The 26695-nt window shown below is 35.0% G+C and overlaps 1 protein-coding gene across 3 annotated transcripts in view; it reads left to right on the plus strand.

Annotated features, from left to right (window-relative positions):
• ADGB (androglobin) overlaps positions 1-26695 on the plus strand; it is a 161532-nt gene that overhangs the window by 52574 nt on the left and 82263 nt on the right. For all 3 annotated transcript variants that reach the window (XM_025422508.3, XM_025422506.3, XM_025422507.3), the window contains exons 8-13: positions 1482-1711; positions 3789-3929; positions 5470-5564; positions 13573-13747; positions 16688-16778; positions 21218-21347. In XM_025422508.3, the coding sequence (XP_025278293.1) occupies positions 1482-1711; positions 3789-3929; positions 5470-5564; positions 13573-13747; positions 16688-16778; positions 21218-21347 (862 nt within the window). The remainder of the gene's footprint in view (positions 1-1481; positions 1712-3788; positions 3930-5469; positions 5565-13572; positions 13748-16687; positions 16779-21217; positions 21348-26695) is intronic.

Below are 26695 nucleotides of genomic sequence, written 5' to 3' on the forward strand. Positions count from 1 at the left end.
TTGGCATCCTTGTCTTTTTCCTGATATCGAGGAAAAGATTTTAGGTTTTCACAGTTGAGTATGATGCTTGCTATGGACTTGTCATATATAGCCACTGTTATGTTGATGTATGTTCTCTCTATACCCACTTTGTTGAGAGTTTTTATCATAAATGGATGTTAAATTTTGTCAAGTGTTTTTTCTCCATCTATTGAGATGACTTTGTGATTTTTATCATTCACTTTATTAATGTGATGTATCACATAGATTTGCAAATGTTGAACCATACTTACTTGCATCCCTGGAATCAATCCCCTTTGTTCATAGTGTATTATCCTTTTAATGTATTGTTGAATTCTATTTGCTAATATTTTGTTGAAGCTTTTTGCATCTATGTTCATTAGAGATTTTGGTCAGTAATTTCCTTTACTTGTGGTGTCCTTGTCTGGTTTTGTTATCAAAATGATGATGGCCTTGTAAAAGAATGTATTCCTTCAGTTTTTTCCAAAAAATTTGAGGATTGGTGTTAATTACCTTTTAATTGTTTGGTAGAATTCACCAGTGAAGCCCTATCATTCTGGAGTATTGTTTGTTGGGATTGTTTTTATGGCTGAGTCAATCTCCTTGCTAGTAATTGGTCTATTCAGATTTTCTATTTCTTCATGATTCAATCATGGTATGTTTCTAATTTATGTTTCTTCTGTCTGATTTGTCGTCATACAATTGTTCATAGATTGTATTGTGATCCTTTGCATTTCTATAGTATTAGTTTTAATGTCTCCTCTTTCATTTTTGATTTTGAGTTTTCTCTATGTTTTTCTTAGTGAGTCTAGCTAAAGATTCATCAATTTTGTTCATTTGTTCTTTGAACAAATGTTTTGCTTAGAAATGTTCTGTTTCATTGATTTTTTTCTATTGTATTGTCAGCTCCACTTCATTGATTTCTACCCTGATCTTTGTTATTTACTTCTTTCTGATAGTTTTGGGTTTTATTTGCTCTCCTTTCCTAGTCCTTGAGGTGTTAAATTGTTTGAGATATTTCATGTTTCTCGATATAGGCATTTATCACTATGAACTTCCCTTTTCAGGAAGCTTTTGCTGCATCAGTGTGGGTTTGTTTTTTTTTTTTTTTCTCATTTCCAGATACGTAGAAGCTACTCAGCTAGTTATAGGCTTGTTTGTTGGAGAAAGTTATTCCATATGTAGCTCTAGACTCCATGTGCCATGGGAATTGTTAAGCTCAGAACCCTATACCACCATCTTGAAGCAGAGCTCTGTGTTTGGTCTCTTTCCATCAGCAAGGCCCAGCACACAGTAGACATTCAATCAAAGCTTATTGAATAGATAAATGTATAACGGTGTTTTTAACTAAAATTTGAAGTAACTGTTGAAATTAGTCTCGTGGAATAGAAAATTGATTTTTCTGTCAATAATTTCTTGATGTTCGATAGTGGTGTTAAAAAATGTAATTTGGAAGTTAATGTGGATGTGTTCTATCTAAGCCCAGGATATGTGGACAAAGTATGGGAGCTCTTGAAAGAAATATTGCCTGAATTTAAGCTGTCAGTTGAGTCCAGCTCTGAAAGCAAAATAACTGTGATAGATAGCAAATTAAAAGAACCAGGGAAAGAAGTGAAGGATGGTAAAGAAGTAAAGGATGGGAAAGAGTTCAAACCTGAAGGTTCATCGACAGCATTAAAGTTACCTGAGAAAAGTGACAAAGCTCCAAAGGGTAAGACATTTTATATTACAATGTAATTCATATGTTTAATATGGATATAGTATATAAATGCTCTATAATCATTGCTGAATTTAATGATTATATATTGTGATTATCATTTAGTAAGTGTTGTGAAAATAATTAAGATCCTATCTTTCTAGGATTTTAGAACTAGTAATGTTATTTACTAGATGTTAGTTATTAATATTTTACTGTCTTTTTAAAAAAGATTTTATTTATTTATTTAACAGAGAGATAGCACAAGTAAGGAGAACAGCAGGCAGAGGGAGAGGCAGGGAGCAGGCAACCCACTGTAGGGCTTGATCTCAGGGCTCTGGAATCATGACCCTAACCAAAGGCAGATACTTAACCCACTGAGTCACCAAGGCACTCCATATTTTGCTGTCTTTAAAAATCAAGGGCAATTATATATTTTGATGATACTGAAGTAGTATAGTATTAATATAGGAAGAGACATTAAGCTTTCAATTTCCATCAAACACACTTCCTTATGTTATATGTAGAGTGGGATGGAGCAAAACTGAAAAGGGGAAATTTGTCTTGTTTTTTTGTCTTTTTTTTCTCCCTACCAAGGAAATGTGAAATAGACACAGATTGGATTATGATTTGTTGACTACTTATTGTAAGGTGGAAGTTCAAATTTGGAAATAAAATAACTTCAAGTTATTTTACAAAGTGTAGGATCTTGTAGTGACAAACATTGAATAATTATTTTATATTTTCTAAAGTATTTCACATAGCTATGCATATGAATTATAATGTTTTTATAGTAAAGTAGAATTAAATATACTCAGCTTTTTTATATACCTTGAGAGCATCTATAATCATCTTTCAAATATCTGTTTTATTTTTTTTAAGATTTTATTTATTTATTCATGAGAGACAGAGAGGCAGAGATACAGGAAAAGGGAGAATCAGGTTCCATGTAGGGAGCCCGATGTGGGACTTGATCTCTGGACTCCAGTATCAAGCCCTGAGCCAAAGGCAGACGCTTAACCACTGAGCCACCCAGGCGTCCTGTCAAATATCTGTTTTAGAAAATATTGATATTTTGTCCCAATTTTTCCTTATCAAGATCTTACCTACCAGCATTTGAAACACAGAAATTATTACTCTAAATGTTCCTCAAGAATTCACCAAGATCAAGTGTATGAGTGATATCTGCCTATCATAAGCTCTTCTTTAAATGACCTGATGTGCATTAGTTTACGAAAGAAAACAAAACAAAAAGGCTGATTAAATTTGTTTTACCTAGCATATCTCAAATTAATTGGAACTTAAAAGGCTTTTTTCATGTATCACAAATTAACATCTGTTCATCCATCCATTCAGATGTAGTACTTGCTGGGTTGAATACCAATAAATGTTCCAGGAATTAGCGATAACCTGGTGAACAAAATCTGATGTGGAACTTATCTCCTGGTGTTTATGATCTAGTGTGAGAGAGGAACATTAATTTTAATTTTAAAAGCCATAACCATATACTAAGACATGAGATTTGAAGGAAAATACAAAAAACTATGGGAGTTCATACTTAGTCTAGGTCATCAGAGAAGAATTCCCTAAAGAATTTTGAGCTATGTTTGCAAAGACAAGAGATTTCTTGAGGAAGATGAGCGATTTTGGAAAGAGCATTTTATGGGAGAAAACAGCAGATATAAACCTAGTGATGCAGTAGGAGGAATGAGAAAAATAGCCTAATTCTAAATGGAAAAATTAGCCTAAAGTTATATATAATATATAAAGTTATATATTAATATATAATGTAAATTATATTCAAATGAATATAATGAATATGCAATTATATCCATCTCCATTTAACAAAAAATGTGTAGTCAATAATCAATTCTTCATGTCTTTGACAGTACATTGTCAATTTTCTAAGTTTTCTCTTGCTTTATTTTGATGTTTCTAATTAGAGGGGAGTAGTGTTTTGGGAAATTTGTGGCTATTGTTTTTCATTTAAATAACTATTGTTTTGGCCTTCTTTGAATATAATACTGAATAAATAATATAGCTTGAAGTTCGTAGTTCAAAGATTTATCATATATATTTTTTAATATGTTAGAAAAAGCAGATGCAAAAGACATTGGGAAGAAGAAGAGTAAAAATGGAGAAAAAGAAAAGGAAAAAGAAAAATTCAAATGGTCACTTCACACTTCAAGACCCTCATCAGATGTCCAGTACTCTCTGCAGTCTCTGTCAGATTGTAAGCTTCCAGTATCCTAGAATAATAACTATTTTAGCTGTTTCCTAAAATGTTGGGAAACTTTGGAGTTTATAAAATTGGAATGCAACTTTGGGACACAATAGTGTATTTCCTATTTTGGCATACGTAAATAAACTTGCTCAAGTTTGCCCATAATTTTTAAACTCTCAAGGTGATATTCATATGGGGGCAAAGTCTTACATATGAAACAGAAGTCTGGGTTGTCCAAGTTCTTATGGTACAACAGTCACAGAAGTGTTTGCAGGGAGGAGGATATATACTAGTAAATGTATATATTATGTATTAGTGAGTGTATCACAAATAATATATTATATATTGTTATTATAGTATAATATAGAAAACATACTACATAAAATACAATAGATATATGATATATAGTATAACATCCATAAATATTAATATGTAATCATATAAACTATATAAATAAAAAGTAGAATTACATATTAGTGTATATAAATATATATTAGTATTTGTCTTACTCCAAATAAACTATATACATAAATATACTATATATATGTGTGTGTATATATACATATTATATATATTATGTATATGTATATATATAAAATTAGCCTAGATTCAGGTCTGATGCTCCATGAAAAATATACAAAGTTTAATTTTTAAATGTAAAAATATGTTTTCCTACGTTTGGTATATTTTACATCTTAATCTATTCTAGAGACAACCTGGGTTCGCATCTAACTTATATTTTGTAGCTCTAAAATATTATTCTTTAATAAATATCTAATATAGTTCAATATTAGTGCTTGGATTTGTAAAGGGATTAAACAAATTTGTAATTAAAAATAAAAACAATAGAAGAAAATTAATTAATCCATTTTAGCCAGAATCTTTAAAGAACAAAAGCATACTGAATCAAATATAGTAATTTCAGGTCTGTTAAGAAACATGTGAAAAACTAAGTGATACTCAGAAGCACTAAATATTAAATAATCCATATTATATACCTGAAACTAAAAGAACACTGTATGCTAACTATACTGGAAAGGAATAAATACATTCACACATAGGAACTTCCTGGCCTAATATGTATATATACATGTATATGGCAATTGAAATTAAGTTACTTAGTTTTCTTTCTTCATGGAAGGATTATTTTGTTTATGTTTTCTTTCTTCTGGAAATAACATAGAAAGTTCTGGACTTCTTTAAATTCAAAATAAGTTTTTATCTATGAAAGCTAAAATATTTCAATTTTAAACTATTTTAAGTGACATTGACTGATAGCTAGAGTTTTTGTGATAACTTTTTTTTTATAGTGACATAAATAATTCTTAAGCAATTAGATGGTATTATAATGAAGGTAAAAACTAAGGTGTTCTATAAAACAGATGCATATGTGAGATTTAACATTTGTTAAATACATGTAGTCATTTACCTATTTTTCACCAGCAAAAATATGTTCATTAAGGAATTTAAACAGTCTGAAATGATTTACTGATAGACCCATTTGGCTAGAATGTCCATGACATGATATATGTTTTTTTTTTTTTTACAGGTTCTTCAGCAACACAGTCTCCTCACATGGTTGTATATGCTACCTTTACTCCTCTCTATTTGTTTGAAAAGAAAATCTTTTCATTAGAAAAAATGGTAAGCATTCAAGGCCGGGAAACACAGTACCATTTATGGGGTGTTCGTGTGTGTATGTATATGAGTATGTGTGTGTGTGTGTGTGTGTGCGCGCGCGTGAGAGAGAGAGAGAGAAAGGGAGAGAGAGAGAGAGAGATTATTTGTTGTAGAAGGTATATCAGAATTTAACTAAAATTCTATTGCTGGATTTCAGTCTACTTATCTTTAAAAAATTAGATACTTGAACACAGGGACCTAAAACATTCAAAATTATCTTAAATGATTGCAAAAAGTTCCTCGTTTAAAAAATGTAGGGATCCCTGGGTGGCGCAGTGGTTTAGCGCCTGCCTTTGGCCCAGGGCGCGATCCTGGAGACCCGGGATCGAATCCCACATTGGGCTCCTGGTGCATGGAGCCTGCTTCTCCCTCTGCCTGTGTCTCTGTCTGTCTGTCTCTCTCTCTGTGACTATCATAAATAAATAAATAAAAAATAAATAAATAAATGTAGACTCATGTATTAGTATCATTTTTTCCATTCTAAGCAAAAGAAAGGCATATGAGTTACATATTTCAGTAAGAATCATGTAAATGTACCTAAATGATAATAAATTACCTTTCCATAAACAGATCATATCAGATCATGTTTTCTTAACATGAGATGATTTAAGTGAACTCAGATCCACAGTTGGTTAAACTATTCTTATAACCTCCTTGTATCTTTAGACAATACACACAAAAATTGTTAATTGATTTTTCTAATAAATATAACAGTTTAGAAAAAATTTAGAAAATGTACACAAAGACATTGAAATTAAAATATTCATAGTACAAATACCTAGACATAGGCAATGCTAACATTTTGGCACCTATCCTTTTATTTTTTTCTTCTGTGCACATATTTTGTGTATATATGTATGTACTTTTTTTACACAATGGAATTAAAATTTATGAATTTATTAAATTTTGGAAGCCAGCTTTTTCACTTGATACTATATCATTAATTTTTTCCATGATGTTAAATATTTAACATAATATTTCATACTGGCATGGCATGTATAGATTTCTCATAATTTAAAATTATGGGAATTTTTATTTATGTATATATATATATATATATATATATATATATATATATGTAAATTTATACCTCTTTTACCCATTTCTCCTACCCCCCACCATCTGCCTCTAACAATTCTACCAATCTGTTCCCTTTCTCTGGGCTTGTTTTGTCTTAGATTCCCACATCTGAGAGATCAGATGGCATTTGTCTTTCTCTGACTTATTTCACTCTACATAATGCCCTTGAGGTCCATCCATGTTGCCATAAATGGAAAGACTTCATTCTTTTTATGGCTAAGTAACATCCCATCATTCTGTTTTCTTTTTTGCTGCTCTAATAGGGTGAGTTCCACTGCCTTGTCTCTGTGTTAGTTGATCCTTTCTTCTGTTTCATCTAGTCTGCCATTGGACTTTTCTAGAGTATTTTTCAGTTTTGGTACTGTATTATTCAGCTCTTTGACTGTTGTTGCGTACTTTCTTATGTTTCCAACTCCTTGTTGAAGTTTTCACTGTGTTCATACATTTTTATCCCCTGTTCAGTGAACATTTTTATGACCATTACCTTGAACTTTTTACCAAACTGATTACTTAGCTCTCTTTTATTAAGATTTTCCTCTGAGTTTTTATCTTGTTCTCTGTGTGTGTGTGTGTGTTTAAACATATTCCTCTGTTCTTCATCTTGCTTAATTATCTGGGTTAGTTTCTATATAGTTGACAAAACAATCATCTCTCCCAGGGTTGAAGGAGTGGCTCCATGTAGTTGATGAACCCAGTCTCGGTTCTGATTGTCTCTTAAATCTTGTGCTTGTCCAGGCAGTCCATTATATTTTTAATAGCTTCCCATCAGTGAGGATGTGCTAAGACCTGTCAGCATCTCTAAGGAGAGGATCTTAGCACTTGGATTCAGGCAGTTTGGAAGCCAGATCTATAAGCAGCAGCTTTAAAATTATGCAAATATATACTGTTCTAGGGCATACAAATGTCCAGACTATCTGGTGGTATCCCCTGATTGCAGACACAAAAAGTTGGGGTTCCAGATAGTAAAAAAGCTCTTTTCTGAACTCCTGGTGAGCTGCAATAAGTCAGAGGTAGAGTGCCAAGATAGTGTCCACAGCTTGCACTTCTTGAGAGCATCTCCATAGTTCACTAAGTGTGTGCCAAGCCTGAAGTCCACCTCAGACTGCAGCTCCAGGACAAGCCAAGAGTCCTCCTTAACAAAAAGACTGGGGATATGGCTCAATTTGCTATCTGTGCAGTACGCTGGGAGTGGCAGCCAGCCAAGGACTGTCTTACCAATTGCCACAGTCCTGTGGCACCCAGAAATGCAAGCTCCCCCTTGCTACCAGAGCCAGACAATCAAAAGACTTCCTCTGAGCTGTAGCTGCAAAATTCAGAGTGCCAGACATAAAACCAGGGCACCAGCCATGTATAAATCTCCCCTCCAGAAGACCTGCTATTCTCGAGTGTGATAGAGGGAAAGCACAAAGATAATGCTTGCTCTCTGAGGTCTCTGGAAAGGATCACAGGCAGACCCATGATTGTGTTTAATTAGAAATCTGTCCCTCAGGCTACAGCCATGAGGATTACTTAATAGGCCTCCTCCACAGAAAGACTGAACTCCTGGATCTGTTGCCTCTTGTGCCCTGGGGGTGGTAGTGATGGTAGCTGTTAATGACTCTCCATTGGTTACAGTCTGGTGGGACCCATAAGCGGAAGCTCCACTGGCTGCCAGAGCCTGGTGAGGCAGAGGTGTCCCCTGACAGCAGTCACAAAATCAGGGCACCAGACAGGAGCTCCTTGCTGGGTATCACTAATTGTTATAATCCCATAGGACCAGGAATACAAGTTTCCTAGGACTCTTGGCAGTCAAGAGGCATTCCCTGGGTGGCAGCTCCAAAGATCAGGCATTAGAGGCTTATAAAAAGCTTCCTTCTGGGAGATACTGGAGCAGGGCAAAAAGAGAGTGCAAAGCTGGCTTCCTCTGGTCTCTGTTCTGGGAGAGTGTTCCAGCAGGCACCTATCTGTGTGTGTGAAATAAGATGCCAGGCCCTCAGGACGAGGCTTTAATATAGGCAGGTTAGCCTCTTTCACTTTGCCTGGGTGCATTCAGCCAGACTTTGGGTATAAAAAACACTTTTCTCTTTCCCTTATAAAGGGTAAAGTCCACCAGATTACTTACTTTTCACTCTACTTAGAGAAACACAATTTTGCATTTGGAACTTATCAAATCCTAACCCTTTGGGGACGCTTAGACATCTAGCACTTTAGTTATAGAATTTCATATGCTTTGAAATCACTGCATTTAAAATATGAGAAGACTCTAGTCTTCTTCTAGTAATATAATTACACATAAGTGTTCAGTGGGTTAGTTAAAAACAGCTGGGTATTAAAAATTCAATGAAAATTTGGTTGAAGTGTAAATGATCCAATTGGATGCTTATTGCACTTTACAGTATATTTTTCTTCTAGATAACCTGCCCAAGCAGCATAACATTATCACTCCTTCTCTCTCCCTCCTCCTTCCTTCGGTCCCTCCTCCTAGGCCTCTTCCTCCCTTTCCTCTTCCTTCTTTGTCCTTTTTTAATAGAAACCATTTCTTCATATGAAAGTCTGCCATTTACCAGGGGTAATATTGTCAGGGTGACAAGGCATAATGTGCCATTGTGAATGTAGAGATAGTAGCAGTTTTTCTGATTTTAATTCAAAGTTAATTAACTTTAGTCATTGACTAAATCCAAGTGTGCTTCCTTGGCCTCCCACCAGTTTAAATTTCTGATTAAGATTTGAGCTGGTCGTCTATCTCAGCCCTGAGTTTTGTTTAAAATGTTTTATGTGGCACTGCCCTAGCTGCAGTCTTAAATATTCCAAAGATCAAATGCTCTAACACCATGGATTTAAAAATGACCTGAGCTGTGCTTTGTTGAATGCCATGATCTCATCATGGGAAGTACTTAAACACTTTTTATAACTACAAAATATGAGAATGGGATGAATACATCATACACACATACACAACACACAAAATAATCCTTCTGAACACGTGGCTGTCCTACTTAGAAATTAATATTTAAACACAAAGTTAGTTTTGAATTTAAAGGACAAAAAAGGTCACCTATGTTTGTTGTTAATTCAACATGTTTATTGGTTATCTATTATGTGCTAAACAATGATTGAGACTTTGAGGAGCTTGTAATGAGCAAGACTAACAAAACTCCCTCCTTAGAAAACTCAGAGTCTAATGAAGAAGACAAACAAGGCAACAATAGTAATAAAGTTAGAAAACTGGTGTAACAGAGATCATACAAGGTATTTGGCTGGTAGAAACAGTGTTCAAATAATGTGTGTTGAATGAGTAACCAAATGAATGAATGAATAAGTATAAAAATGGATATGGCACACGTAGCAGCAACACATCTTTCTAATGGTTGACTAAGGAAGTCTTCTCAAAGGAAGAAGTGTTTAAGTGATGGCCTTAGAAGTTAGCTTAATAAATGGGAAAAAGTATGCTCAAAGCAGAGGGACACTTTTATTGGAAAGTCTGGAGGTGAAGGAGACCTTGCTGGGTTCAGAAAAGAACCCAGAAAAGAAGTTGAGCAAGTAGTAAGGGGAGAAGTCTCAGAGGCAGTTTGAGATGTGGGAGGGAGTCAGCACATACAGAGTGTTATAAATCCTTCCTCTGGGGCATGAAAATGGCTTATGAGACCAGAGGTTCAGGAATTAGCCCAAAGTCTGTAACAGCAATTAAATAAACTATTTCACCCATCTCCCCACCCACCTCCCATCTAGTAACCATCAGTTTGTTCTCTATAGTTAAGAGTCTGTTTCTTGGGTGAAATAGGCAATAGGGATTAAGAAGCACACTTATTGTGATGAGCACTGGATGAACTACTGTAATTCAAGTAATATACTGGAATATATTACTTTGACTATAGTACAAATTACTGTATTGTACACCTGAAACATGTAAAAAAATAAATGAACTTCAAGGCTATAATGAGCTGGCTATAGCCTCATGTTCTCCCTAGTTTACCTGCTAATTCTTTTACATTAGTTATTAGGTTAATCTAGTTCTCCTGCTCAAATCAGAATATCAAGAGATACAATGTTTTAAAGATAAATCAAGAGAAAAAATTTGTATTCAAATGGAATTTTGTTAAATGCTATACATTTAGCAATATATACTGCTAAAAATTATAGCCCCAAAGACAATGAGGCCAATATGTAAAATAAAGTCAATACCTTACATTTCTTGTTCTTGGACCTTCTAAATAGTTTTAGTTTTATTTAAATAAGCAATCTGCAAGTTCTAAGAAAGCCATTCACTTGCTCAAACTACTACTCTTAGACTGTTAGAGGCATGTCTGGCTGGCCCAGTGGATAGAGCACTTGACTTTTGATCTCAGAGTTGTGAGTTCCAGCCCCACCTTGGGAGTAGAGTTTATTTTTAAAAAGAAGAAGAGAAAGAAGAAGAAGGAGAAGGAGAAGGAGGAGAAGGAGAATGTATAAGTTGGGATGGGGCAGAGGAGTAAAAGACTCTTCTGGGCAAGGAGCCTTCTAATAGAAGTCTATTTTGAATCATTCAAAAATATTTCTTGAGTGCCTACTCAGGGTTTCACCTGAGTGAAATTTTACTATTCTAAATCTCTCTTTGCCCCAACTCTAATGTAAGAAAACTTGAGGTCCTTTTTTCTCAACATCAAACTGCAACTATTATTAAAAGCATTAGTTTACATCATTCAGAAGTATCCTAGGGTAGGCGAAATAAAATGATGAATGAGAAATCAGCTTACTTACCTTAAATCCAGCAAGTACTTATGTGGATTATTCAAACAATACAATAGGTGTTAATATCATACTTAGTTACGTGACACAAAACCTTACATTTTCAAACGCTTGAAATCATTTTATTTTCTGATACTCTGAGGATCCAAAAAGAGTAAAGAATCTATATATATTTGGTTGCAATTATAAGAAGGATTTGAGATATGTAGACCAAATTTGATGAATAATAAACCATCTGGAAATGACTCAATTTATAAATATTACTTTGGTCATGGCTTCTATTTTGAAGAGGAAGTATAAATTTTATAATGTACTTTTTTGGTTACTATATTGAGGCATTGTCTTATTGAATAATATCAATAAATTCTCCCATAAATTTCCATTTTGAGTGATGGGAGATTTCAACTTGGCAGGGTCAAAGTTGTTTAGACTTTAGAACATCTATGAGAAAACATTTATTAAGTCATTATAAGGCATAATACCAGAGGTTTCCAATTTTTTTTCAAGAAATTGCTAACATCCACCAAAGGGGTTAAGAGGGTATAACCATTTCCTCTGCTTTTTTAAAATGTGGGTTCTGATCCCAGTGTGGAGCCCAACACAGGCTTGAACTCACATCCCTAAAATCAAAGCCTGAGCTGAGATCAAGAGGGAGATGCCTAACGAACTAAGCCACCTGGGCCCCCTTCCTCTGCTTTTTAATTAGGCTTCCCCCACTCCTTGAACATTGAATCACTTTCCTTTTTATTTTGCATATTTATAACACTTTTGGTGGCTTTTCTGGTCTCAGTACACTGATTAGTTCCTTCCAATTATTGATTAATTGTTACAATCATTAGTTAATCCCTGTTTTCAGAAACAACTGTTTTATCTTACAGACACCCCCACCTATTTGGCACCTTCCAGAAGTATAGATTGAGCTGTAGAGAAACAGTCACGAGAGCAAGACATGTTCTGGCAGAGGCAATAATTTAGAATAGGCTAATAAGTGGGTTTCTGGTCCTAATTTAAATGACTTTTATAAATTTACATTTTCAAGCATTGCTATTTGCACAGAAATCAATGATCCAAAATCACTAGGAAGAAAAAATAGTTACTGGCAAATCTGACCTAAATGTAGTTATTTTGTTTTAATTTAAATGTTTCAGCATTTAAGCTGTGAATGCCAGCATTTGACTATGGAATATATTACTTTGACTCTCACAGACTTTTTGATTTCTTATGGCATATTTCAGCCAGCAGTTAGTAACTGAAGTGCTCCTCAAACAGGATTCTGAATTGTCCCAAAACAGTGTGGCTTCAGGAGATCTGAAGGGTCGCCTAAGGGAAGCATCTTCCTGGAGAATTACTTGATTTGGCAGGATTTAGGGCAGCCTCTCCTCTGCCCTTCTCTGACTGGTTCCATTGTCCAGAGAGATCATGGGGATTTCCTGTGGGAGAGCCTCTGTTTGACGGTGAGGGCATAAGCTACAGACAAGACAACCACTTATTGCCACATTGACCTGACCTACTAAATGCATTGGATTTTTTCCTTTCTTTATTTTTATTTTATTTTTTAAATATTTTATTTATTTATTTATTTATTTATTTATTTATTTATTTATTTATTTATGAGAGACACACAGAGAGAGGCAGAGACATAGGCAGAGGGAGAAGTAGGCTCCCTGTGAGGATCCCAATGGGGGACTCCATCCCAGGACCGCAGGATCACGCCCTGGGCCGAAGGCAAATACCCAACCACTGAACTGCCCAGGCGTCCCTGGATTTTTTTCTTTAATATTACATAGCAATTGCTGGTGACTAAACAAAGAAACAAAAACTTCAGATGTTAAGCACTTTTATCAAAGATTTAGCTTATAGTAATAATAATGATTGATTTTTGGACCAAAACTGATATGTTGAGATTTTTTTTAAATCTCAGTGGATCTGAAACTTTTAGAGCTGAAAAATGGCTTCTAGTTCTAGTCTCTCATTTTGTAAATAAGTAAATGGGGGCCTCAAGAAAATAAAAACAGGAAGCAAAATACAAATTGTAATGGAGCTTATGGTAGGAGGTGGAAATATGGGTTATTTTTCATTTATTACCACTTTATTGTGGTAACCATATTTTTATAATGACAAGAAGTGGTTTATTTAAATTCACAAGGCAATGGCATGTGTCCTTTTAAATGAGCCTTCCACTCTTTAGGCTGATTCTGCAGAGAAGCTGAGAGAATATGGCCTTTCCCACATCTGTAGCCATCCTGTGCTGGTAACCAGGACCAGGTCTTGCCCCCTCATAGCACCTTCAAAACCACCTCCCGTACCTGCCTGGAAACTCTTTCGTCAAAAAAAGGAAACTGTGATAACAGATGAAGCTCAAGGTATGGTTCGTGTGTTGTCTGAAAATCTTTCTAATGAGCATTTCTCTATATGAAGGCCTAATAGTTTCATTTGTGATGAGAGATGTGTATCAAGGCAAACCCCCCAGCAGCATGCCTAAAGTCTACATTTAATTTTATGTCTAAATTTTACTTCTTTATAGGAAGAATTCTCCACATTTCAGAAGCTAAGCAGTTTGGTTTACATCTAAACTGACCATTCTTTGGTTGAGGGTATCATTGTCATTGTGATAGAAAATAGTTTGTAGTAAATAATAGAAAAAAAGATTTAAATAGTATATCTAAGTGAAATCACTCTAGAGTGCCCTGTGGCACATAGTCTTTGAAGTAACTGATTTATATTTAGAATAGAAACTGACCTTTACTTAGAATATAAGAATGGAACTTCCACCCTGGACTGGCTCCTGTGTGAACATTGACATAAGCCACCATGAATGGCTGTTGTGCCAGAAATACAGAAGTTCCCTTGGGCTGAGGGTGGGGTGGAGGACTGTGCTTGCCTGGCTCTTATTCTTAGTTCACTTCTAACTTCCTCACAATCTTCATCTCATCCTTCACTCCTTCACTGTTCTTTCTCTCCAAGTCTCCAGTCTTAACTCCATTTTTTCATGAGCACCAAGTTTGAATGGCAAAAGAAATGAGTGAGGGCATTAATAAAAAAAAAATAATAACACAGATGTATGAATCTGAGGAGACAGGATTAAAAGAAAAAAGAAAAAACAATACTTTAAAAATTATGGCCCAGCAGAATAACACACGATTTTTGTTCAGGCAACATCTGCAGTGTTTCTGAGGCTAATTTAGGCCTTATGGAGATATATGCTTGCGTGCGTGCGGGTATATATATATATATTTCTCATTCCAAAAAACTTAAATTGTCTTTGTTCAAAAATGTTTTTTTTTAAGTCCTTTGTGTTTGCTTGCTTTTGAATTTTCTCCCTTTGTCTTTGCTGATTGCTCATTGTTTTCTAATCATATTCATCCAGCCACAGTAGTTCTAGGGGTTATTGCATTAGAGGCTTGTGTTCATGGGCCTGTTACCTGAATGAACAATGAAGGCAAAGCCACAATGAACATAGCTAGGCCGATTTACTGATGGCATTGCTGTGAAGCTTCTAAGTTTGCTTTAAGCGTTTGGTCCCATGCAGCAAGTCTTATCCCCCTCTGGATGGTGCTTGCTGCAGCTCCTGCTACTGAATCAAGTCATCCATGGTGACCTGAGAACCTTGTCTTTGTCACAATGTGATATGTAAGTCTCAGTGGTACTCAGGATCCTAAAACAGCAATGGCCACATAGATGGGAATATTTACCTGGTTCCTGCCTCCTTCTTCCAACCATAATTTACATGTTTTTAAAATACAAATTACAACTGTTAACCATGTAATTTTCCTTACATTTGTTTTCTACGTACATGATACAACCAGTCCAGCTGGTAGTAAAGGTTTTCTAGCACAACATGTTAGATCTTTGCCAGAAAAGAACAAAGATTAAAGAAATATCTGATTTGGATGGAAAGAAGAAATGGTCAATTAGTTTTTTTTTTTTTTTAATTAGCCTATCTACATCTCTCTCCTGCTTGATTATTTCATTTCTTTATATCCTCTGAGCTTCTGTAGTAAGCTGTTGGTGCCAAATGCTGCTTTATAGGAACTGTCCAGTTTTTATTCTTCCCTCCCTTCCTTCTATTGTCTTTCCTGTTCTGTCTTTCTGAACCAACGATCAGCATTCACATGATGCTGGAAAGGAAATCTTTTGCTTTTAAATGCTGTATTTTAATTCAATGTGTAGAGCCACACTTAAAATGGTTGTTCATTCAGAGCATCAAATAATAGTCGAATGAAGGGGAAAAATATTGAACATACAGGCCTTTGCTGATTTCACTACCCATTGTAGTGTAATCCTAGGTAAGTGATGGCTCTAGTTGTTTGTTTGTTTGTTTTTTTGGTTTTTAGTTTCTTTCTTTCTTTCTTTCTTTCTTTCTTTCTTCTTTCTTTCTTTCTTTCTTCTTTTTTTCATGTTGGCTCTAGTTTAAGCTGGGTTAGAAAACCTGAAATTGGTGGGATTCCATAACTGTGGTGTACCACCTGCAGGCTCACCCTGTAATTATCTTTCTTCTTTCTATTTGGCTTAATATTTAAGGTGAAAATTAACAGGAATTAGCAGGACAATTAACAGGGAGGGGAAGAGAGAGAGAGAGAGAGAGAAAGAGATTATTTTAGAGGTTACTGTGGAAAAAGCAGAGAAAAGTATGTATTTGTGTCAAAGCTTCACTTTTTTCTCTCCCAATAGTTATCCTTCCTACTGTTGGAGGAACTTTTGTTAAAACAATCATCTCTATGTGAGTGCTTGGGCTCTGTGCCATATCCATGGAGAATTTCTTCCTCCTCGATCAATTTCAGACTCCTTTAGAAGGATCCACAGAGTATTCACTCCTGTAGGAGTGGATCCTTTCTTGATTCATTGCTTTCTTTTCTACCTCTAACCTCTACTTTGTTATATTTTTCTGTTCTTTTACTACCATCTCCAGGTAATAGTCTGCATTTCTTCTTCATGTTTCAGCAATTGTGTTGCAGAAGTTAACTCAAAGAATGCAGATTTTAATGAAAAACTTTTAAAGAAGTAGCAGTAAATGTCCAGCAAGGAGACATAGCTAACTTCTTCCTTGAGACTTCATTGTTTCACATCATGAGTCTGGAAAGCAACGGAGAAGCAGACTTTAAAAATCTAATATCGTCAGGATCTATATGGCCTTTCAATAAAAAAAATATATATATATTTATCCTAGTATAGTCCTAGTTACTTCTTTTGAGATTTGCTGGATAAACAGCTAATCTAATCAGCACTACAATAGATGTTAAGTTATGTGTTTAATCTTGGAAGATTAAAAAACAAAAGAACATCATACCACTTGTTTCTTTTAGAACTAATAATAAAGAAGCCTGAACAATTTCTTGAAATTTCAAGTCCATTTTTGAATTATAGAATGACTCCATTTACAATTCCAACAGAAACGTAAGTATGTTAACATTCTTTCCCACAAATACATCTTGCTGACAAATGAAGTATTTTGTGAATTGTGTGGTTAAAAATTTATGCCTTGGTCACAGGTAGACTAAAGCTTGTATCACTGCAATGATTATAGGAAAACAGTATTCTTAGATTCTTTTTCACAGTAATAAATAGCTAAGATAAATTCTGAATACATTAAAATAAAGCTTAACTATGCCTGGCTCTACAGCTTTGGCTACTGTTTTAGAACAGTAATGTCTTTTGTTTTATGTAAACATTAGCACTAACAAATGCTTTTGGTTATTAATTGATACTGAAATTATAAGAGCAGATGATTGCCATAGAAACCAGGGAGATGAAGTGTGTTACTCTTAGGGGGGAAAAACAACTTAAATAGAACAACAAGGATAATCAAGAAGTAAAAGGAGGAAGTGGAGGAGAAGGAATCCAAATATACTAATGTTTGACTATGACAAAAGAGTTAGAAAGCAAGACTGTTGTCTTGGATTTAAAATTTCTAATGAGTTCAGAGAAGCAAACAGAAGTCTGCAAGTAGCAATAATGAAAAGAAAGAGTGAGTGACATCAGTGGAGGATATGATTATTACCACTAAAGTTATGGTAATTTGTTACACAGCCATAGGCAACTGATACATGGGCATATACATGTGTCAAAGATTACTAAATTTATACTTTGAATTTATACTGTTAACTGTACATCAATAACACTGTAATACATAAAAACTAATAATAATATGTAAATATGTAAATGGTTTTAAAAAATCGAATAGGGATTCTAGGAATTCAAGAGTTCACAGAATACAATAATAGCTGAAAATAAGAATTCAGCGGATGTGTTTCATCAGACACTAGATACAGCAAAAAAGACAACTAGCAAAATGGAAAAATAGATCAGAAACAATATCCAGACTGAAGGATGAGACCAAACATAAATCAATAAATGAGTACAAATGCAGTAAAAACAAATGGGACAAGTTGAAAAAGACCAACATACTAGCAAGTGAATCTCAGAAATAAAAGACGGAGAGATGGGGGAATAATCACAAACTAAAAATATAATGGGAAAATATCCCCCCCCCCCAAAAAAAAATCAGGTCAAGATTCAGGCAGTTCTGAAATCAAGCAATTTAAGTACAAAGAAAACTGCAACTAGACACAGAGTAAAACCGAAGACAGATACGGTACAGTGGTCTGTAGGTATAAAGTGAAAGGAGTTCTGTCTTACAAACTAACATGCATGAATGTCACACACACAAATATGAGACCCCAGAAGTCTGGTGTGAAAAGTACACAGTTGCTTTTAATTATTCTACTAACAGACACTATGCAAAGAATAAAAAGCAATCCATGGTATTGGAAGTCATGATGGTGATTGTGGTGAGGAGGACTGTCCATGCTTGGGACACACAAGGTAGGACGAGGGGGTGCTGACACATTAGCATCCATTATCTGAATAATGGTGACATGGCCATGCTTACTTTGAGATTTTTCAGCTAGTTTTACATTTATGTTTTGGTCCTTTTTTTGAATGTCTTTTAAACATAAGTAAAATTTTATGACACATTTTGAAGGGCTTAGATGAGAGTGACCATTAGCTATGGGTTAGTCTTCCTTGAAGGTGTTGAGATCCATGACAGGAATGTCAACTGATGAAAAAAAGCAGTCAAAATTGAGATCAGTTCATTGTATTGTTTTACCTTTAGATCCTCTTGACATCACAACCAGTTAAGTTACATTTTATGAACTCTAAGTTGAAATATTAGAGATTCTTCAAATCGTTTGCCTTCAAGGCTCTTGTCAGTTCTATGCACCAACAAGTGACTGCTGAGAAGTGGGTTAGGAGGGACCTCTAGGCAACAATGTGACCGGATGGCTGGCAGTTAGCAACCTCAAGTTTTGAGGGACAGCTTTATCAATCAAAAAGACAGTTTGCTGCTACTTTGACTTCCAAAATTTGTTACTGTTACTAATTTGTAGATCTACTTTTCCTCAAACTTCTGTTTGAATTTTTCATAAAATCTTATTTTATACCTAGAGCTACTAATTTCCATTAAAATCTTAAATAAATTTAGTTTTGCCAAATTTAAACATTTTAAATGGCATTTACTACAACACTGTTTTGTTATCTCCCTAAGTACTTTAAAAGCCAAAAATCATAGCAAATAAAATCTTGCCTAGTATTTAAATCCTTATAGAAGTTTAAATAATCAAGCATAAGTATTTTGAGAACCTTAGTTTTTCTTATGTATGTTATTAGTTTTTACAAACCAAAATTTTCTTGTACCTTGTAATTTAATCATGAAGCTAAAATTAAACATGCTATACGTTGAAAGCCTAATTTGCTCTGAGCCACCCAAGTGTCCCTAAATGATTTTTCCATTCCCACTGAGTTTTAATTATTATCTTGCAACTGATTGAGATTGCATACTAATCAGAGATTTTGTGGATTTTGAGAACCAGAGCTGCAGACCACCAGGACAAATTTTCTCATGATCCAAAATGCCATACCCAGACTTCTAGAATTTCTGTGCCAGTAGGCACCACAAATGGATTGGTTTCATAGTCCGAATTCCCTGAGGTATTCCCTTTCTTGATTTCCTTAGGTCTTATTTCAGCTTTATTATCCGGTCAAGGTGAAAGGAAGTCTACAATCCAGATGTAGGTTATAGACTTTGACACCTGATTGGATTCAACTAATTTAGTTACAATTTGAATCTGTAATGAATTTCCTAGCTTATTTATTCAATCTAGCAGAGCCAAAAACAAAAATATGTGAATGACATTTCATCCTACACAAAAGAAAGGTCCCTTATCCTGCTTTGCTGTGCAATCAGAGTTCTCAGGTCAACATGAGTGCAAGCTCTTTTTTTTTGGCAAGTCTTTGGGAGTGACTGTATCACAAGTGCTTTTCCCTGGAACACTGTCTCTGTAGCAACATGCCAAATCTGCCCCTTCCTGGCTCCTGGCCTAAAGGGAATCCAAGCTCACAAATATGTTTGTGCTACCCTCTAGTGGCAGTTTCAGGTAAACCAGAGATGCTTAGCTTGAGGTGAATTGAGAACTATGAACACTAGAAGGGGAAAAAAAAAGAGAAAGTTTAGGAAGTCTGTATACATGAAACTTAATTTTATCTTTGAAAAATACTTAACCTAAAATGTATTTACTATAACAAATGTCTTTTTATTGTGCCTATAAACTTTTAGGTATGACAATGGCAATTCAAAAGGTCATATCAAACAATTAACTTGAAAGGAAATACTGTACACTTCAGTAGCTAGTATGAAGGTCACAGTTAAAAAGTGCTCAAGACTCATAATTAAATTTCTGACTCTGAGCCTCATTTCACAGATACATTACTCAGATGTTGAGTTAAGTCAAGTCCAAATGTCAAATCTGATTGCCAACATTTAAAAATGACCACCATAGTTTTAAAAGCATATCCCAGAAAATTTTTACACCAGTGCGATGACTGACAGAGATATTTCTTCAGTAGTGTAGAAAGCAAGTACATTTTTTTTAAAGATTTATTTATTTATTTATTTATTTATTTATTTATTTATTTATGAGAGAGAGAAAGAGAGAGAGAGAGAGGCAGAGACACAGGCAGAGGGAGAAGCAGGCTCCATGCAGGGAGCCTGACAGGGGACTCGATCCCGGGACCCCAGAATTGCGCCCTGGGCCAAAGGCAGGCCCCAAACTGCTGAGCCACCCAGGGATCTCCCCAAGTCCATGTTTTTAACATGAAATAAAAATTTGTTGTTGGATGTAAAAGGAGGAGATGATACAATGAAAAAAATCAGAATTTTCCACTGTTGACACAATCGTTGCTACTGGATATACAATGCATTATCATTCAGCCATAAAAAAGAAGGAAATCTTGCCATTTGTGATAACATGCATGGACTTTGAGGGCATCCTGCTAAGTAAAATAAGTGAGACAGAGAAAGATGATTACCATGTGATCTCACTTATATGTGGAATCTAAAGAATCAAAAACAAAAACAGACACCCAGGATACAGAGAACAGATTGATGGTTGCCAGAGGAAGAGGGTGGGTGAAATGGGCAAAGTGGGGTCAAAAGATAGAAACTTCTAGTTATAAAATAAATAAATCATGAGGTCCAATGTACAGCATGATGCCTGTAGTTAACAATGCTGTATTGTATGTTAGAAAGTTGCTAAGATAGTAGATCTTAAGAGTTCTCATCACAAGGAAAAAAACCCTACAACTATGTGTGATGATGGATGTTAACGAGACTTGTGTCATCTTACACTATATACGAGTATCCAATTACCATGTTGTACACCTGAAACTAATACAATCTTATATGGCAATTATACCTCTATAAAAACTGCAATTATTTATTAGTAACTTTAAATAAGAAATTAAGGTAACAGAAGTTTTTTTTTTTTTTCCATTAGTCATTTTGTACAATCTTTTATTAAGAAAGGTGTGCCTTCAGGGTTTGGTTTATCATCCCTGACTGAAAATGATGAAACCACCATCATTAGCCAGCCAGACATAAGCCAATTGACAGGAACAGTATCTCAGGTAACTATGTTACTCTTATTATTGATCCAATTATTTATTTTTTTAAGAGAAGATTTTATTTATCTATTTGAGAGTGATTGAGAGAGAGAGAGCACAAGTCATGGGGAGAGGCAGAGGGAGAGGGAGAAGCAGGTTTTCTGCTGAGCAGAGAGCCACATGGGGCTCGATTCCAGAACCCCGGGATCATGATCTGAGCTGAAGGCAGACGCTTTATAGACTGAGCCACCCAGGTGCCCCATTAGTAAAATTCTTAATTATAAAATATTTTTTCTTAAATTATGAAATATACACAAAAGACTGTATAATATGCATCTGGACAGAATAAAGAAAACTATGAAAATAAACTTTTTAATTAGAAAGTGGCATATTCATTCCTTACAGAAGTCCCCTGTGTCTCTTCCAGATTGTATCTCCTAACTACTATTCAGAGTTTGGTGTTAATCAAGTCCATACTCTTCTAATTTTGCCAATTATGTTTATATTTATAAACAATATAACCTTAGTTTAATTGTTAAATAATTTTATTTAAATGGACTCTTTTATTAATACTTCTGGGGCTTCCTTTACTTAACATTGTTTACGAGATTTGCCTTTTGTTGTGTGTCATGGTTTATTCATTTGACTGGTTGAAGGAATTTAATATACAACCAACCTACTTTTTTCTTAATCTTTCACACTGTTAATGAATGACTACATTCATTGTTTCTTGTTTCTTTTTTCCTCTTTCAAATTTAAATTCTAGTTAGTTAACGTAAAGTGTAATGGTTTCAGGAGTAGAGTTTAGTGATTCATCACTTGTATGCAACACCCAGTGCTCATCACAAGTGCCCTCCTTAATGCACTTGTGATGCATTCAACATTGCATTGATGCATCACCCATCTAGTCTGTTTCCCACCCACATCCTTCCATCAACCCTCAGTTTGTTCTCTATTAAGCATCTCCTATAGTTTGCTTCCCTCTCTCTTTTTTTCCTTTTCCCATATATTTATCTGTTTTGTTTCTCAAATTCCACATATGAGTGAAATCATATGGTATGTCTCTCTGACTGACTTATTTTGCTTAGCACATAATACCTCTAGCTCCATCCATGTTGTTGAAAGTGGCAAGATTTTGTTGTTTTCACTGGCTGAGTAATAGTCTATGGTGTGTGTGTGTATGTGTATAGTGAGTGTATCTGATAGATAGATAGATAGATAGATAGATAGATAGATACCTATCTATCTATGTATCTCACATCTTCTTTATCCATTCATCTGTTGATGGGCAGCTTGTCTCTTTCCGTAGTTTGACTATTGTTGATGCTGCTGCTATAAACATTGGGAGATTCTTGTTTCTTACTCCTATGAGCAGTAATACCACAACTATTCTGGCATGTCCCTGTACACATGTCTCAGAGAGTTGCCTTAGTTCCAGGGTTTGTGAACTTCTTTGTATCATGACTCCCTTTGCCAATTTTGTAGAACATTAACACACAATGAAGACAGTGCATCTGTGTCTGTATATTAGTTGATTATTGATGATAGGGAACAGTGGAAAGCAAAATAGCTGTTTGGGTTAGCACCATGAGAACACATAACTTCACTGTTTGGTACTGAAATGACCACTAAGTATAGTTGCCAAATGGTTGGCCAGCTATAGGTCACAGGATTATCTGTAGCAAGTAACACATGACTACTTGAAACCTAACAACAGGCCTCATAACTGCAATTTCAGAGTAGTGATCAACACATGTGACATTTTAAGACGTTTGCAACAACTGTAATAATATGTAAGATACTGTGATTTCTTTCATAAGTAAGGCCACAGTTATTACTAATAACATTGTGACTATTTACCTGGATTGATAAATTGAGGACTGAAGAAAATACTGAACTTGAACTGAAGATGAATTTTTTTCAACCATCCATTTTCCTGAATTCCTGAAATCTTAACCATGGGCCCCAAGGGACACACTAGACAAGGAAACCCTCTCCAGGATATAAATCTGGGAGCATGATTGATGAATCATAGGGCATTCAGCAATTTAACATGCCAAACAATTTTCTAATACAGGTGTATCAATATTTACTTCTGTCAGCCCTGGATAAGAATTTTCTTTGCACCACATCCTGGCCAACGCTGATAATGCCTGATATTTCAACTTTTGCTAGTGTGGTGGGTGTAAAAGGGTGTTTGTTTTTTAATAGGTAATATGTTCACATATTCAAAAATAAAAATATAAGGGGTGCCTGGGTGGCACAGTCAATTAAGTGTCCAACTCTTGATTTCAGCTCAGGTCATCATCTCAAGCTCATGAAATCAATCCCTGCTTGGACTCCATGCTCAGCAGGGAGTCTGCTTGGGATTCTCTCTCCCATTTCCTCGGCCACTCTTGCTCATGCAGTCTGTCTCTCAAATAAATAAATCTTTAAAAAAATTTTAAAAATAAAAATATAAGGCATACATGAAGAAGTCTTGTTTCCATTAATATACTTCTCCATTTTCACTGCTGTGGGCTCTGTAGGACACTTTCTGGGTTTTATTATGTAAATTCAGAGAAACACACATGCAATATTCCTTAACCTCCCATTTTCTATTCAAAATTTAACAAAGGAGTTTTTACTTAATACATACTGGAGATAATTTCATATCTATACATAAAGAGTGTCTTTATTCTTAAAGTTGCATAATGTTTCATTATGTGAATGAACCATAGTTTATTTTGCTAACTTCTCTAGATGGCATAAGATACCCTGGGTGGCGCAGTGGTTGGCGCCTGCCTTTGGCCCAGGGCGCGATCCTGGAGACCCAGGATCGAGTCCCACATCGGGCTCCCGGTGCATGGAGCCTGCTTCTGTCTCTGCCTCTCTCTCCCTCTCTCTCTCTCTCTCTGTGTGACTACCATAAAAAAAAAAAAAAAAAAGATACCTTGCAGGGCATGCCATTGCATACAAGTAAACAAATTTTTTTTTTAGTATTAGTTGAAAAGCAGATTAACAAATGATAATTCTGGTAAGAAGAATTAATAGATTTTAACATTTTTAAATTTTTTCTTTGGTTTTAAGCTATTCCATGAAATCATTTTTAAAAGTCAAAAACATTATTAAAAATAATAAATCTGTCTTATCCCTCCTCAATATTGGCCTTAGTCTTCCCCCCTAGAGAGTCAATTACTTTTATTTTTTTGTATTTCTTCTGGTATGTATCTATTTGTAAATAGTAGGCCTTATGAAGACAGAGATGATGATTTTATCATCATCACACTGTTTTTCTCTCAACACTGGCGAATATGCCTAGCATATGGCAGACACCATTACATATTTACTGAATGATGAGGTTCTTTTATTTCTTGATCTGTCAATTTAGATATTATCCATTGCAGAAGATGAGGATTTAGCACTCCTGTCCTCACTCACCATGGCAAATCTCCACTTCCTTCTGTCTTCCAGATTTATTTGTTGAATCAATATTCTAGCTATGTAAGGATTATTACTGTGGAGGCAAATACAATGGCATTTCTTATACAGCCTTTGTACAAGCTAATTACTGCATTTTTCCATTTGATTACTTTTCTATGAAACATTAGTAAACCTTCCCAAATATGAAAGAGAGAAAGAAAGAAAGAAAGAAAGAAAGAAAGAAAGAAAGAGAACTAATTAATTTCCTCTAACCAAAAAAAAAAATAATAATAATTTCCTCTAAAGACTGCTGGGCACACACAAACACTAGGTGTTCTATAAATGCCAGTGTGTTCCTGGAGACAAACCCCTTCACCCCAGAATCCTTTGCTGTCTTGCTCCAGTTCAAATGAATGCAACCTTATATCTGTCATCTTGAGACCTTCTTTTGTCTCTCCCTGATGGATTTCTTATTTCCTGAAAACTATGTTCTTCTTCTAGATTATAACCTAATTTTCAAGAGGTGTATTTTCCAAAACTTCTGGAGAAAAGATGTGTAGAAAATGGAAATAATGAGAATTTATATGCTTGTAGTAGTCTATAATCCACCTTCCACCTGATTTATATTTTGGTGGGATATAGATTCTAGTTCAGAAGTCATTTCTTTCAGAATTTTGAAGTTCTTCCTTAACCCCTTGTTCTAACTTCAAGCATTGCTTTCCTTTTTTTCTTCTTTTTTAAAACTTTACTGAATATCACCACACACACACACACACACACAAAGTAGAATAGGTTAACTATGTTAGGTGATGAGTTTGTAAATTATCTTTTTTTTTTTTTTTTTTTTTAAGAGTTAGGGGAGGAGCAGAGGGAGAGGGAGAGAGAATCCTAAACAAGCTCCATGCACAGTGTGGAGCCCAATGTGGGGCTCAATCTCACCATCTGAGCCAATATCAAGAGTTGGATGCCTAACCAACTGAGCTACTTAGGCACCTCAAATTTTAAATTATCTTGATCTTGGTATCATTCTACAATATTTATATACAGCATGTAAGCATTGCTCTTGAGAATACAAATAACATTGGGATTCTTAATCATTTATATGTGACTTTGTTGTCTTGAAAATTTTTAGGACCTTCTTTTCATTGGAATAAACTTTGCAGTGGTTGGCCTTGGCATGAATCTTAACTTTGCTGAGTGTTCCATGAGCCCACTCAACCTGGAAACTCATGTTGTTCAGTTCTGGTAATTTCTCTTAATACTCTTTCCTGAAGGATTTCTTCAGTTTTGGATGATTTTTCTTAATTCTGTTTCCTGGAGAATTCCTTCTTCTCAGTACAATTTTAACTACATTCACATTGTCAGGCAACCAATCTCCAGATCTTATTTCATTTTACAAAATGAAAACTCTATGCTCAATAAAGAGTTGCCTATTCCCCCTTTCTTAGTCCCTTAGAATCACCATCCCACTGTTGTCTCTATGAATTTGACTACTCTAGGTACTTTGTGTAAATGGAATCTACAGTATTTTTGTGTATTTTTGTGACTGACTTATTTTACTTAGTATAATGTTCTCACAGTTCATCCCATATTGAAGTGTGTGTCAGAATTTCTTCCTTTAAGGCTGAATAATATGCATAATATATTATACTATATAATATATGAATATTATATATTCATAATAATATATTCATAATATTATGCAGCCTTAAAGGAAAGAAATTCCTCTATCTATGTATCTATCTATGTATCTATCTATCCTTCACATTTTGTTTATTCATTCATCCAGCAATGGATGTTTGGTGAATAATGCTGCTATAACCACAGGTGTACAAATATCTCCTTGAGATACTGCTTTCAATTCTGTTGTGTTTATATCCACATGTGGAATTGTTGGATCACATGGTAAGTGTACTTTAATTTTTCAGGAGCTACCATGCTGTTTTTCATTTTATGTTCTCACTAAAACT

The sequence above is a fragment of the Canis lupus genome, chromosome 1 (genome assembly GCF_003254725.2).
Source record: "Canis lupus dingo isolate Sandy chromosome 1, ASM325472v2, whole genome shotgun sequence".
Taxonomy (NCBI): Eukaryota; Metazoa; Chordata; class Mammalia; order Carnivora; family Canidae; genus Canis; species Canis lupus.